This window comes from Hylobates moloch, unplaced genomic scaffold (genome assembly GCF_009828535.3).
Source record: "Hylobates moloch isolate HMO894 unplaced genomic scaffold, HMol_V3 SCAFFOLD_3, whole genome shotgun sequence".
Taxonomy (NCBI): Eukaryota; Metazoa; Chordata; class Mammalia; order Primates; family Hylobatidae; genus Hylobates; species Hylobates moloch.
Genome location: NW_026652278.1, coordinates 100,632,601 through 100,647,362, shown reverse-complemented (window position 1 = coordinate 100,647,362; position 14,762 = coordinate 100,632,601). Strand labels below are relative to the sequence as shown.

General features: G+C 46.1%; 2 protein-coding genes across 10 annotated transcripts in view; one reads left to right on the top strand and one right to left on the bottom strand.

The window, feature by feature from the left end:
* Positions 1-11,846, bottom strand: part of PRTFDC1 (phosphoribosyl transferase domain containing 1) — a 103,573-nt gene extending 91,727 nt beyond the window's left edge. For 2 of the 9 annotated variants that reach the window (XM_058436613.1, XM_058436616.1), the window contains exons 1-3: positions 10,511-10,549; positions 10,367-10,423; positions 1,073-1,179 (exon numbers count right to left, since the gene is read on the bottom strand). In XM_058436613.1, the coding sequence (XP_058292596.1) occupies positions 1,073-1,176 (104 nt within the window). In that variant the 5' untranslated portion in view covers positions 1,177-1,179; positions 10,367-10,423; positions 10,511-10,549. Of the gene's footprint in view, positions 1-1,072; positions 1,180-3,660; positions 4,281-9,521; positions 9,767-10,366; positions 10,424-10,510; positions 10,550-11,336 lie in introns of those variants that run through there. The other 7 variants (XM_058436617.1, XM_032145011.2, XM_058436612.1 and 4 more) reach the window with 6 other exon arrangements.
* Positions 10,778-12,388, top strand: LOC131383106 (uncharacterized). The gene is made up of 2 exons (XM_058436618.1): positions 10,778-11,257; positions 11,855-12,388. Exons 1-2 carry the CDS (start codon positions 11,050-11,052, stop codon positions 12,247-12,249), a joined length of 603 nt encoding a protein of 200 aa, XP_058292601.1. The 5' UTR covers positions 10,778-11,049; the 3' UTR covers positions 12,250-12,388.
* Positions 12,389-14,762: the final 2,374 nt, after the last annotated feature.

The window sequence follows — 14,762 nt, the reverse complement described above, 5'->3', positions numbered from 1 at the left end:
CTCAAACTCCTGGCTCAAACAGTCCTCTTGCCTCAGCCTCCCAAAGTGGGGGTTTAAGAGAAAGGCCCACTCCCCCCCCCCCTTAAATTTACATTTAATTTTTTTTTTTTTTTTGAGACAAGATCTCACTAATTGAGACTAGCCCAGGTTAGTCTCAAATTTTTGGGTTCAAGTGATCCCTCCACTTCAGCATCTGGAGTAGCCTGGATTACAGGTGCATGCCATAGCCCCTGGCTTATAAATTTATTTTAAAGGTGAAGACGGACATTCTTGGGCCCCACCCTAGAATATCGATTTGAAATTTCTAGACACAAAGCTTAAGAATATGCATTTTAACAAGTTCACTGGATGATTCTCTTGTACAAAGAAACGGCTTAGGGTAACCCTACCCAGGAGTCAATCATGTTCTGACTGATTTTAAATTAATTTAAAATTAGAAAATTCAGGTAAGAAATGCAAGAATTTGTTTAAATTAGGAGCTTCCCCAACTGGTGTTAAGGGAAATCCCTTCTGAAAGTTATAAATAGGTAAACTGAGTACAAAGTCTCCCTTTGCTCAAAAAAAGGTTGGTTTAATTGTTAAAGTCAAGCAGGTTTCTTTTCTGTGTTCTTCTTTTCTTTTGGCTGGAATTTCCATATTTTTAATATGCTAATGTTTGTTTTGATTTGTCAACAAATGATTTGACAAAAATATGGGAGATACAAAATTTCCAAAGTTTATTTGATCACGGAACTGTCCCCCCTCTGTGAGGGTGGGACTTCTATGCCACGGTAAAGCCATCTTAGGACATTGTTATTTTGAGGCTGTTACTTATAATAGTTTATGTATGTATATCCTTCTTACCATATTACCATATCGCCTGAACAAATGTCCAGGTAAACCATTCAGTTTAAGCATACATTCATTTTACTTCAAATTCACTGCCCTATATAAAAGTTCTCTCTACCACTATAAAAAGCAGCTCAGGAATAGGGTCCTAAAGTATATTGTGGGATTCACACAAGTGTGGGATTCACATAAGTGTGGGCCAGCCCAGTGCAGGACCAAGATTGACACAGGAAATCACACTCACCTGTCCACGATGATGCCGTGAGGGATGAGGACATATTCCAAGTCTCCGTAATAGTGCTGTGGGTACGTGAATAAGTTCAAGTCATACCCTGGCCAATCGTCCATAATCTGCAAATCAAATTATTTTGGTTATGGTATTTTTTCATCAGAAATTTGTTTAAAACATAACAAAAGAGTATCATTTGAAAGCAGAATTCCCTCAATCTATGAAAAGTTTAGTGGAACAAGGTTATTTGTTTCCACATCCTGATACAAGGCTTAGTACTAAAGTGAACAGAGCACTCCATTCCCAACTATTGGCATCATAAAATATTTGTTTTGTTTTGTTTTGTTTTCTTTGAGACTTTGAGACAGAGTCTTTCTCTGTCACCCAGGCTGGAGTGCAGTGGGGTGATCTCAGCTCACTGCAACCTCTTCCTCTCAGGTTCAAGCAATTCTTCTCCCTCAGCCTCTCGAGGAGCTGGGACTACAGGCATGTACCACCATGCCCAGCTAATTTTTGTATTTTCAGTGGAGACGAGGTTTTGCCATGTTGGCCAGGCTGGTCTTGAACTCCTGACCTCAAGTGATCTGCCTGCCTTAGCTTCCTAAAGTGCTAGGTTTACAGGCATGAGCCACCACTCCTGGCCTATCATACAATAAAAATATAAAGTCAGTGTTTTATAGCTAACCTGATAGTATTATTTATGAGTGCATATGTGTAATATATAATTTGTCTCCAAATTATATATATATTTATATATACTATATATTTATGATATATATTTAAATATAAATATAAACAACATATTTGTAATTCTAAAATACATGCAGTATCATTATATTATTATATATACTATTACATTTCTATTCATTGTAAGTTCCTCATCTGCCTGGAAAAGATTTCTTATTAAAAATACGTATCTCCTGGGATCAGAGTAGACCCAAACTTTTGAGTGTCTAGTCACTATAGTAAAGACTTTAAAAGGATGTATTATGTTGGACACTTAAACTGTCCTATTAGAAACTGATGGTCCAGAAAATTGGCCTATTCCCATAGTGGATGGACTGATAGTAAGTCTCCCTCGCGCTTAGGACTTGATGTACTAGTTTTATGGTCAGAATAGTAAAGAGGTGGGGGAGAAATGGAAGGTGAAGGTGGAATTACTTTTACTTTCGGAACATCAAGAAAAGATGTAATAATGAAGTGTTTTACACACTCAGATCATACTCTAGCTGTATTCCAGTTTCCCATTTTTTTTTTCTCTCTCTGAGACAGGGTCCCGCACTGTCACCCAGGCTGGAGTGCAGTGGTGAGATCTCTGCTCCCTGCAACCCTGCCTCCCAGGTTCAACTGATCCTCCAGCCTCAGTCCCCTGAGTAGCTGGGACCACAGGTGTGCGTCACCATGCCCAGATAATTTTTATGTGTTTTTTGTAGAGATAGGGTTTTGCCAGGTTGCCCAGGCTGGTCTTGAGCTCCTGGACTCAAGCCATCCACCTGCCTTGGCCTCCCAAAATGCTGGGATTACAGGTGTTGGCCAGCACAACTGGCCTCAGTTTCCCATTCTTTACTCACACTTTGCCTCCTCTGTCCAGCTTTGAGCTTCTGAGGCCTTTCACAATGCAGACCCACTCTACTTTTCCAGCCCAACTCCCTACACCTTTGCTTCCTGCCTTCAGAATGGTTTGCAGTCAAGTCAGGATCCTTCCCAGCTCTGGGTTTCATTCATTCATTTGCTGTGCACCCCTTCATTCTCTCTCCCCCTTTCCTCCTCTACCTCTGTATTCCAAACTCAGAAGCTCAGATCATACCCCACTTCTTCCTGGAGGCCTTGCTGACTGCCCCCAGCCTCTGATCTTCCTTCCCAAATTCCTGGTGCCCCTTGTAGCTCTGTTTTACCGAAGGCTCCCATGCAGGATCCTTGAGAAGGCTCCTGTCCCTTGGAATTGTCACTGACTCCTTTCTTTCATCCCCCTCAGGCAACACAGCAGAAAACTATCTTCAATTCCCTCAAAATTTATCCAGTACCACCTCTCAGCACCTCCACTGCTGTTCCCCCACCCCCAGGCCAGTCCATTGCCACCATGATTTCTCCCAGGACTGTCCCAGGAGCCACTACACTTGCCTCCCTGCTTCCACTTTGCAGCCCCTCCACATGGAAGCGGGCATGCTCCTTTAAAAAATGCACATCATAGCCAGGTACAGTGGCTCATGCCTGTAATCCCAGCACTTGAGAGGCCGAGGCGGGAAGACCCCTTGAGGCCAGGAGTTAGAGATCAGCCTGGGCAACACAGCAAGATCCTGTCTCTGCAAAAAATTAAAAAATGAGCCAGGCAAGGTGGTGCGTGCCTGTAGTCCGAGCTACTCAGGACGCCAAGGTAGGAGGATCACCTACCTCTGCACCTACACTGCAGTTCGAGGCTGCAGTGAGCTATGACTGTGCCACTGCACTCCAGCCTGGGTGACAGAGCAAGACCTTGTCTCTCAAAAAATAAAAAGACAAAGGACATCCTATCATGGCAGCCTTCTGCTTAGATTTTTTTCAAGGGCTTATCACTTTACTACGAGTAAAGACCAGAGTCCTCACTGTGGCTCACCAGGGATTACCTGTCTGACTCATTCCTGGCACTCTTCCTCTTCCCTCTGCTTCAGCAGCTGTTCTCTTGCAAGTCCTCCGATCTGCCAGTCACGCCCCTGCCTCCTGAGCTTTGCACTGGCGCCTCCTCTTGCCTGCAACACTCTTCCTCCAGATTTCCACATGGCTGTCCTCTACTTCTTTCAAGTCTCCATTCAATGTCACCTCTGCAGAGGGGCCTTCCCTGACCTTCATAGCCTGTTTTACCACTGGATGACGTGTGTGTGCATGGGTGTGTTCTGTCGGAACATGAGCTCCTTCTGGCGGAGACTTTTTCTGATTCATTGTTGAATCCCTCAGTGCCCAGAATGCTGATCTGGAATATGGTAAGTGCTCAAAAACGTTAAATGAATGAATGGATAACACAGTCTCCATTCTCCAGCTACCTGAAAACCTGAACTCTCAGTTTGTCTCCTTGTGATAAAGAGCACCACTGTTCAAGGTTCTGGAGATTCCAATGTGTCATATCCATTGGCTGACTGATGGCCACATGGTGTATATCATCTATGTTCTTTTTTAACAGACAGAATCTCCCTCTGTTGCCTAGGCTGGAGTGGAGTACCACAATCATAGCTCAATGCGGCCTCAAACTTTTAGGCTCAAGTGATCCTCCCACCTCAGCCTCCCAAGTAGCTGGAGATAAGGAGCTCAGCTACCATGCTCAGCTTATTTTCTTAAATGTTTTTGTAGAGATGAGGTCTGGCTATGTTGCCCAGGCTGGTCTCAAACTCCTGGCCTGAAGGGATCCTCCCACCTTGGCCTCCCCAAACACTGGGATTATAAGTGTGAGCCACCATGCCTGGTCAATCTGCATATTTGATTTGAAAAGTGTCTCGTTTGCTCTCCCTCTACCATCAAACTGGCTGGTGGGACTGCTGGATTTGCACCAAGCTCCTCTGGCTGCCACCCTGAGAACTCCTTGTACCTATAACCTCTAACACTACAGCAGCTGGCCAGAGTCTAGACTACCAGCTGTACATGAGGAGACTCTAGGAGAGCCTCTGGCAGGCCACAGTAAAGACCAGACCAGGAGAACCCTGACTGGCCCCAGGCCCCAGGGGGATCATCCAGGTGTACAGCACTTCCTGGATTGCCTTCCAGACCACATATACTATCTACCCCACTTTCTGGGGCTCCTCCACCAGTGGCACCATTAACTAGTGGTCTTCTGAATCCATTCCTCCAACCACATCAATCCTTTACTGCCCCCGTTCCGGTTGAATCTCGGAGCATACTCTCCACTCCGTGTTCAAGAGTTTGGCTCTGACACTTACTACTGTGATGTTAGGGAGATGACTTACCGTCTCTGAGATCCAGTTTCCCCTTGCTTTAAACAAGACACAATAAAACCTATGGATAGGGTTATTGTAAGGATAATGTATTTAGAATACCTGGAACACTGCATGGTGTATAGTACATGATGTTTGATGCATAATGCCAAAAAAAGGAAAGAGACTAAAAGTGCCAAAAATGAATGCCAAAAATAGGGAAAAAATGATAAGAAAATGACAAATGAAACAAACCTATAGATTAAAACTGTAACATGGATCCATAGCCCAGAGGCCGCACAGAGTAGTGTGTTAAGAGCATGGATGTGGAAGCCTCACACACCTGGGACAAGCCTGCTAGCCATGAGACCTTGGGCATATTAAATTCTCTAAGTCTTAGTGTATTCATCTATGAAATGGAGTTAGTGCCCGCCTCATACGGCTACGGTGAGCATTAAATAAGATAATGAATGTGAGACTCATATCAGTTTCTGGTCTACAGTTCTTATGCAATAAGTGCTAGTCACTTAGATGAACTGAAACATCAATCATTTAACAACAAATTATGTGTTTTAATTCATCTAAAGAAGTGCCTCAAACCTATATGCCAGTGTTATTATCTTAGTTAAAACTATACATTTGAGGCCTGGTGCATTGGCTCATGCCTGTAATCCCAACACTTTGGAAGGCTGAAGTGGGAGGATCACTTGAGCCCAGGAGTGTGAGACCAGCCTGGGTAATATAATGAGAACCCATCTCTACAAAAAATAAAAAAAAAAAAAATTGTTCTGGTGTGATGGTGTGTGCCTGTAGTTTCAGCTACTTGGGAAGCTGAGGCAGGAGGATTGCTTGAGCCTAGGAAGTCAAGGCTGTAGTAAGCCATGATGGCGTCACTGCCCTCCAGCCTGGGCAGCAAAGTGAGATTGTCTCAAGAAAACAAAACAAGAAGTATAAAAGTAGAAGAAATATACTTCTTTAAAACTGTTCTATAATCCAAATTGGCCATTATTTTCAATTAATCTTGAATAGTGAGTTTTCATTGTTGAGATGAAAGTCGATTCAAGATGATGGAAATACTGGTTTATGCTTTGTTAACTTCAATGGTGCATGCAAATCATGTCGTAAATAAATCAAAATGATTGTTGTGCTTCTGTTATGGCTGGCTTCCCATCACACTCCATGAAAATATGGCAATATCAGAGATAAGTAATCAGGTATAGCTCTATTGAAAGCACAGCTCTACTAGGTGGTAATGCAGGAATGGAGGTTGCTATGAACTGTAGATAATTGTTATTCACTTGCTTTTTAAAAAATCAAAACCAGAGTCTGTAGATAGTTTCAGTATCACAGATAATATGCTCTAAGTGCATTCAGTACAATGCTTTCTCTGTTCAAAACAGCAAAACATAGCCAAGCTGGGGGAAGTGACAAACCCATTAACTGAGTCATTTTATGCAACATCCAAATCCCAGAACTAATTCTGATTCTCTTTTTCACACTGAAGATGCACTGAAAACTTTGTAAGTCATTAAAAATAATTTTTTTGTGCTTGGACTATTTTTTGCATTATTTTTCTCCCTGAGGGAGAAAACACATATAAGAAGCTAATCACTGCTCCTCTCCCCTGCTGAGCTCCACAGATTGGCCCCACCATCTCCTTCAGGCCATAGCTCTCATCTGTCCTCCACTGGCAAGAGAAAGGGGGTCTCATCCCTTCACTCTAATTCAAAGAATCCCAGACAGGAATTCTGGGATTCCTGTCCCAGCCCTAGAGCCAGGGAGGGAGGTACCCTGGGAAGGGCCCCACCTCACAACCACACATCTTGAAAAGTGGGGATAAGTGGTTTGCTAAAAGATTCCCAGGTTCTGCTCACAGAGGAACGAAGGAAACTCGACAGGTCAACCACGTCGTATCCACATGCCTTCCTCTTCTGTGGTGGGTTTGCCCCTCAGAAGGAAAACTCATTACCACCTAGTAGAGCTGTGCTTTCAATAGAGCTATACCTGATTACTTATCTCTGATATTGCCATATTTTCACGGAGTGTGATGGGAAGCCAGCCATAACAGAAGCACAACAATCATTTCAGATTTCTCTCTTCTCCTGATTCCTACCAAACTCACTTAGGTAAGTACTAACGATGGCTCAGTTGATAATCCTTTGGCAAAACCAAACCAGACAAAAACATGTCTAATAACCCGATCCCCAAAAGCCAGGTGGATAGAGAAGATCTTTATCTCTCCCTGAGAAGTAACGAAGAGGTATCAACCAGGAATCTGGTGACTTTATGAGCTCCAGATCAAGTGACAAGCCAACTCCGAGCAAAATTTCTGACCTTACGATCTACCTCTTAGCAATTAGCATTTGCTACCATTTATTGTTAATGGTATAAATGTCCTACCTCCCCAGTTCAACCGAAAGCCAATTTATAGGTAAGAGCCATCTTAAATCTCTTAATATTCCCTTCTCTTGCACAAACTTTACTTCTCATTTTATGCTTATATCATCTGACTCTACATCCCTTGCCATCTTTATCAACAAATTTCTACCAACTCGGAATTTTCTTCTCTACCTCATTCCTGGACAGTTCCTTGGGTGATTTACTCCAATGCCTACCTCGACGATCCTTCCAACGACTTCATCTTGTAGCTCCTTCATCAGCCTTAGCTCAAACTACATCCTTAGCTCAAACCACATCTTTATTCCCCATTTAGCAATACATTCACATAGCCAGACCAGTCCTACAGACAGCCCCAACCCTGAAATTCCATCCTGGAATCACAGCTTCCTATGTAGTATAGTGATTGAAAGCTGGTTCAAATCCTGTTTCTGCCATTTGCTACTTATGCGACCTGGGTGATTTACTTAATCGCTCAGTGCCTCAGTTTCCTCTTCTGTAAAATGGGGAGTACACTAGACCTCCCTTACAGATTTGTGCTCAAGAAATGCTTGCTATTATTACCTGCCCTCTGCCCCTTTTTTGAGATAGGGTCTCAGTCTGACACCCAGGCTGGAATGCAGTGGCATGATCATGGCTCACTGCAGCCTTGACTTCCTGGGCTCAGGTGCTTCTCCCACCTCAGCCTCCCCGGTAGCTGGGACTACAGGCATGCACCACCATGCCCGGCTAATTTTTGTATTTCTTGTAGAGAGAGGGTTGGCTGCCCAGGCTGGTCTCGAACTCCTGGGCTCAAGTGATTCGCCCTCTCGGCCTCCCAAAGTGCTGGGATTACAGGTGTGAGCCACCACTCCCAGCCACCTGCCCCTTTTTAAAACTGGTACTAATTTGATTTTTTTGTATCCCATCCTTGAGAGCTTTCTATTCTCCCAGTAAACTCACCCTCTCCAGCTCTCCCTTCCCTGCTGCCTTACATGCCATGAGCTGCCTTCTACCAGCAGCTTCGATTCACTCTGAAATTGCCTGCTTATATCCAACTTGAGGTTAATCTAATTATTCCAAGTTCTACTGGAGAAAAGGATGTACATGTAGGGACTGTCTCCATTATACATGGATTATTTCCCACCTTTGTGGGCTCTCATGCAATCACCAAGCCCCTTGGCAGCTGGTCCAGTTTATACTCATTTTTTTTTGTTTTTTTATTGATTTACTTTTTTTGAGAAGGAGTTTCACTCTTGTTGCCTAGGCTGGAGTGCAATGGTGCAATCTTGGCTTGCTGCATCCTCCACCTTCCGGGTTCAAGCAATTCTCCTGCTTCTGCCTCCCAAGTAGCTGTGATTACAGGCATGCACTACCATGCCCAGCTAATTTTGTATTTTTAGTAGCAGCAAGGTTTTACGATGCTGGTCAGGATTGTATTGAACTCCTGACCTCAGGTGATCCACCCACCTCGGCCTCCCAAAGTGGTGGGATTACAGGTATGAGCCACCTCACCTGGCCCTCTACTCTCTTTATACCCCTCTCACTACCTCTTTGCATCTTTCAAAAAATTACCTTGCTTCCAAGAGGACCTCCGTCGACACCAATAGACTGGGCTATTTACAGTGTTCTCTCACTTGTTTTTTAGACTTCAACAATTTACCTACTCTATCAGTGCATCTAGATTCACCTTATTCTTTTCTAAAAGTATGTAGTATGTTACGGTAGTACAAGTTGAGTACCCCTTATCCAAAATGCTTAGGATCAGATGTGTTTCCAATTTCTGATTTTTTTTTCCTTTGGATTTTGGAATATTTGCATTATACTTCCTGCTTGGGCATCCCTAATCTGAAAATCCGAAATCCAAAATGCTCCAGTGAGCAACTCCTTTCAGCATCATGTCGATGCTCAGAAAGTTTCAGATTTGGGAGCATTTCGGATTTGGGATTTTTGGATTAGGGATGCTCAACTTGTACTATATTTTAACCATTCTACCAATGGAGTGGTTGTTTGAAAGATTCTCCCTACTAATGGCTTTGTAATTGTTAAATACAGTGGCTGTTTTCCATCTTGGTATCCAACTTGCTGTCCCTGTAGCATCTGACACTTCTGATGACCTCTTGACCCCGCCCCTCCTGCTCAACAATGCTCTGTCCCCAAGGCACCCACCACGCTGCCTGCCCTCTCACCCTTCAGCGTTCTTTCTCGGTTCCTTCAACCAGCTTCTCCCCCACAGGCAGCCTCGTATATTTGGGACTTTCCAGGCTTCCATCCTTAACAGTTGCTTTAATTGTTTTTTCCATATTCACTGAGCACTCCCGAACATTAAATACTATTCTTTTTGCTGATGATTTCCAAATCTCTCCAATCACTCTCCTGAATTCCAAATGTGAATTTCAAATCGCCTACAGTGCAGGCCAACCTGTGGGCCTTACAGGCACTGCAGACTCAATTTGTCCAGAATGAACTTAATGATTGCCCTTTTTGCTTTTCAGTCCCCCTTCCATCCATCACACCGCTAGCCTTGCCCCTCCTCCTGGGGTAACTGAAATGGTTTTTGTAAAAGCATAAATCGGATACAATGATTCTTTTGCATTTGGTATGCGGGTCTCTGCCTGCAGTCCACATGGCTACTCGGGTGTACCCTTCAGATCTTGGCTCAAAGGTCACCGCAGAGAGGCTGCCCTGACCACCTGAGCAAAGGCATCACTCCCCCCTTCTCCAATTACCCTCTATCCTGTTACCCTCCTCCTATTGCACATATCTCTATTTGAAATTTTCTCTATTTGTTTACATACTGCTTGCCTGTGTCTTCTCTAGAACGCAAGCTCGTGAAGACATGGCCTTTGTCTTTTGCACCCCAGAGCCTACAACACCTCCTACAACCCAGCAGGACAATAAACGTGTGGAATGAATAAATCAACTCATCCTTTAAGAAGGAAAGGTCCTGCTGTTAAATTAAGCACTGAGCCCCACATTTCAACCTGACCCATTCTGTCTGAATGTGACACGTTTCCCTCCCCAGCCCACTTACTTTAGTTCAGGCCATTCATATTCATAAACAGATTATCTGTGAATGACAAGCTGATCCCTGGAAAGAGATGGCAAGTTAGCCCCACCCACCATCCTCACCACCATTGAGTTTCACATTGAACCTGACACAAGTTATAACCACCACCTTCTAGGAAAACCATTTCTCAGAAAGCAGGGACAACGTGGCCACAAGGTCAAGAACGGGTTGGATCCTAGCACACTGAGAGATGGGTACCCTCTGGCTGACACTGCCAGGATTCTCAGGGTTAATGAGGCTCAGTTCTGGGAAACCAGCACCCCACACCCTCCCATCCGGACACACTGCTAGATATTTTACATGCATCCTCCCAATTGGCTCCAGAGCCCAGCTTGCTGTTGCTCCCTTTTACAGACAAGCCATAGGTCACTCAGGAGCCGCCAGCGTGTCCTAGAGCTCCTGCAGAGGCCTCCACTGTCAGCCCCCAACCTGGGTACCAAAGGCTTCAAAGCTCAAGCTCTGTCCACTTGAGCTACTTTATTTCCTAGCTGCCTTCAAAACCCCTCAGTGTCCTTTTTAAAAACAAAACTTGAAGCCCGCCCTGGAGGAGTCAAGAGGAGGCCCAGGAAGAAGGCCTCCAGAGCAGCACGCGGGGGTCCCTGGGGCCCCGCCCGGCTCGCAGAAGCGGCTCCCCGTGGCTCGTGGGGATGGGGACGGCTGGGCGCCGGCGGGACGCTGCAGGAGCGAGCTACCGGCCGGAGGACGCGGGGGGACGCTGGGAACTCGGGGTGAAGGGACGGGACTCATTGTTTCGTCAGATTGGGGGCGGGGAGAGGAGGCTCGGGTCTGAGGATGGAAGCGATCCCCGCCCGGAGGGAGAACAAAGCGGTGGCCCGCTCTCTCCCCCGACGCACGGCAAGCATTTAATCTACAAGCAGGGTGCCAGGGAGGGAGGGGAGCGGGACGAGCCCCAAAATCGGGAGTTTGCATTTACCACGACGCCTCGCCCGTAGTCTGGCGCCTCTTCGCTGCTCCCGGCCATGTTTCTCCCGGGGAACGCGGGAAGGGAAGACGGCGCGGGAAGGAGCAGGGAGGGCGAAGGCTGCGTGGGGGATGGGACGTGGGGATGGGGATGGGGACGGGGACGGGGCCGGGGCCGGGGCCGCCCCGCCCCGGGCCCGCCGGCGGGAAGCAGCGGCCTGGCGCGGATCCATGGCCCCGGCGCTGCGCCCCCTCCCCTGGCTAGGCCGCGGGGGAGCGGGGAGCAGCTGCCAAGCCGCGACCGCTCCCTCTGAGCTCGGGCCCCGGGAGCGTCCCTCGCGGCCGCCGCTGTCGCTGCCGCCGCCTGCCGGATGGTCGCGTGCAGCCCCCGGCCCCGCCGCCAGGCCCCGCGGGGACTCCGGAGCACTAGGCAGCCCGCGGCAGGAAGAGAACGCGTTCCCCAGGCCCCTGATTCCCAGATCCACCGTCCCAGCCCTCGGGCTAACAATCTCCTTGACTCCTCCCTGCCAGATTTCATGCACGCGATCGTCCCAAGCAGAAGCGTGAAAGAGCCTGTGAGCCTGCGTGCTCTTGGAGGATGGGAAGTGTCCTGGATGTGTTTTCAAACCTTGGAGCCGCCACCCACCTCTCTCCACCTCCGCTCACCTCCCTCCACCTCCCCTCACCTCCCTCCACCTCCCCTCACCTCCCTCCACCTCCCCTCACCTCCCTCCACCTCCCCTCACCTCCCTCCACCTCCCCTCACCTCCCTCCACCTTCCTCCACCTCCCCTCACCTCCCTCCACCTTCCTCCACCTTTCTCCACCTTCCCCCACCTCCCTCATCCCAGGGCCTGGAGCTGGAAAGATTACACCCGATTGCTTTTAGGGTGGCCCAGATCTGCAGTGATCAGATCTGGGCTTTGAGGATCCAGCCTTTTGGCCTTTAGTCAACTGCATTCAGGCGAGGAGGGGGAGAGATTTTTACACATTCTCTGCTTTACCAGTTTTGCAAGAACATCTGGTCAGATTGTAATTGTTCCAGGTTGCAGCTTTATTAAAGCAATCGCTCTTTTCTGATTAGAAATCCTTGTATGAGTCTGTTGTTCATTTCAAGCCCTCTCAGATCCCTATGCTCCGGTTCTTTGTCCACTCCTGCAGGTTCCTTTTTCTCGGTGTGTCTTCATTCCCTGGGTCCCTGACATCTCACCAGCGTCTTCCTTCACTCAGCCCAACTCGGGTCGAAGCCCTGAATCCAAGAGAACTGAACACAGTTTTCCTGATGCAGGCCTCTTTTGTTCATCTTCGAATTCTGGCACACAGAGGGGAGAGGAATGCTGATTTTGCCTAGTTTAAAGGGGAAATAGTTATCAATCGGTTAATGACGTTCTAGGTTGGAAAAATATTAGTCACTCAGACTTGGCGCCCTGGTCCTGCTCAGCAGGGCTGGCTCTTCATGTCGTTTCTAAGCGCCAGCGCCTTGGAGGGTGCAGCTCCAGAGATCCCTGAAATCAGGCATCTGCTTGGCAACTGCCTCACAGAAATGGGGGGTGTTGTTTCCCAGCGCACAGGTTAACATTTTCTCTTAGTAATTGTCAGAGGGCGTTGTTTTGAGCCATTTTTGTAGTCTGCGTCTCACTTCTTTTCCCCAAAGTCAAGCACCATCTTCCATTTTCATTTTCAAAGACCAGGCCCGGGAACCATATTCACAAGCAACATCATTAAAATTTCCAGGAGCAGAAAAGTGCTATCATTAGGATGATGATCAAACTTTGGAGTTCACAAGACTCTCCTGGGGAGCTGGTTAATGTTGCTTCACTGGGTGGGGAAGATCTGTGGAAGCACCTAGAATCCTGCACCTGCTGAGAGACACTAGATGGGTGTGATGTGGGTGGCTCATGACCCATGCTTTAGGGGATTCCACTAGACCATCTTACTGCTTGGGCATCAAAACTTAGCCACGAGGCTCAGTGTGGGTGCAGGGCCAGATTAGGGGGTACAAGGAACTTCAAAATATGTCACAGGAATAGTTGCCATACAGAAGTCAAAAAGCATCAATTTTGGTTCCAGCCTAGACACTGTGGAAGATGTAAGGGAAATGGTAGATAAATCTTCTTCCCTTAGAAAGGCTATTAAACGTAAAATCCAACAAGTTCACAGTGAAAAATGTAACTTGCTTGAAAGACAACAGGAATCTTATGAATGTGTGCTCAAGAACATCCTACATAGACTTATATAGGTCATCCTATAAAGGGCACAGAATGATGAGTAAATAGTTTTTAAAAATCTAATTCATTTTCTTTATTATCTTTGTATATTTTGATAATATTTTGTGCATTCTGATTACACTTCAATACTTTGGAGAGCATTAACATAATACAAAATAATACCTGATAACCCAAATGGTATTTGCAAAGACCGGTATCCAGAAATAACAGCTCATCTGTCCAGGCTTTATTCTTAATCTTGCATTATGAGGATTTAGAGGCAAAAATTCTTTTTAAACCTCAAATTTCTGTTACATGTTGTATTAGTCTGTTCTCATGTTGCTATAAAGAACTACCTGAGACCTGGATAATTTATGAAGAAAAGAGGTTTAATTGACTCACAGTTCTGCAGGCTGTACAGAAAGCAAGGCTGGGAGGCCTCAGGAAATTTACAATCATGGCAGAAGGCAAAGGGGAAGCAAGCACATCTTACCATGGCAGAGCAGGAGACAGAGAGAGAGAGAGAGCAAAGGTGCAGTGTCACATACTTTTAAACCATGAGATCTTGTGAGAACTCACTCACTATAACGAGAACAATGTGGGAGAAATCCACCCTCGTGAGCCAATCGCCTCCCACCAGATCCCTCCCCCGACATTGGGAATTACAATTCAACATGAGATTTGGGTGGGGACACAGAGCCAAACCATATCACATGTCTAGTGGAACAGCTTTGGACTAGGACCTCTATTTTTCTGTAACAATCCATGTTACTTTAGCCAATGAGTCTAAGCCAATTATATCAGTGTAATATACATCAATTTTCTCATCCGTAAAATGGAGCCACCCATTTATTCTCTACTGCATATGATGAGATGAATGTGAGATACCATGCAAGAGAATGCTTTGCAAAATGCTATAAAACTGTAAGATATTATTAACCTGAGATGCTGTAAAAATGTATGACCAAATGTTTGTAAAATGATTCCATGTGAAAATGACAAGGAATTGTCTTTTAAGGTTGATGGGGCTAGGCACCATGGCTCACACCTGTAATACCAGCATTTTGGGAGGCCAAAGCAGGAGGCTCACTTGAGGCCAGGAATTCAAGACCAAACCTGGGTAATTTAGTGAGACCACATCACTGTAAAAAATTAAAAACTTAGCCAGATGTGGTAGTGTGGCACCTGTAGACCTAGCTACTGGGGAGGCTAAGCTGGAAAGATTGCCTGAGG

Bases quoted from the DNA above. Each gene is read 5' to 3' on its own strand.
- LOC131383106 (XM_058436618.1), top strand. From the start codon at position 11,050: ATGGGGACGGCTGGGCGCCGGCGGGACGCTGCAGGAGCGAGCTACCGG. The intron at 11,258-11,854 runs GCAAGCATTTAA...CCTCCCTGCCAG, and splicing joins GCTCTCTCCCCCGACGCACG to ATTTCATGCACGCGATCGTC.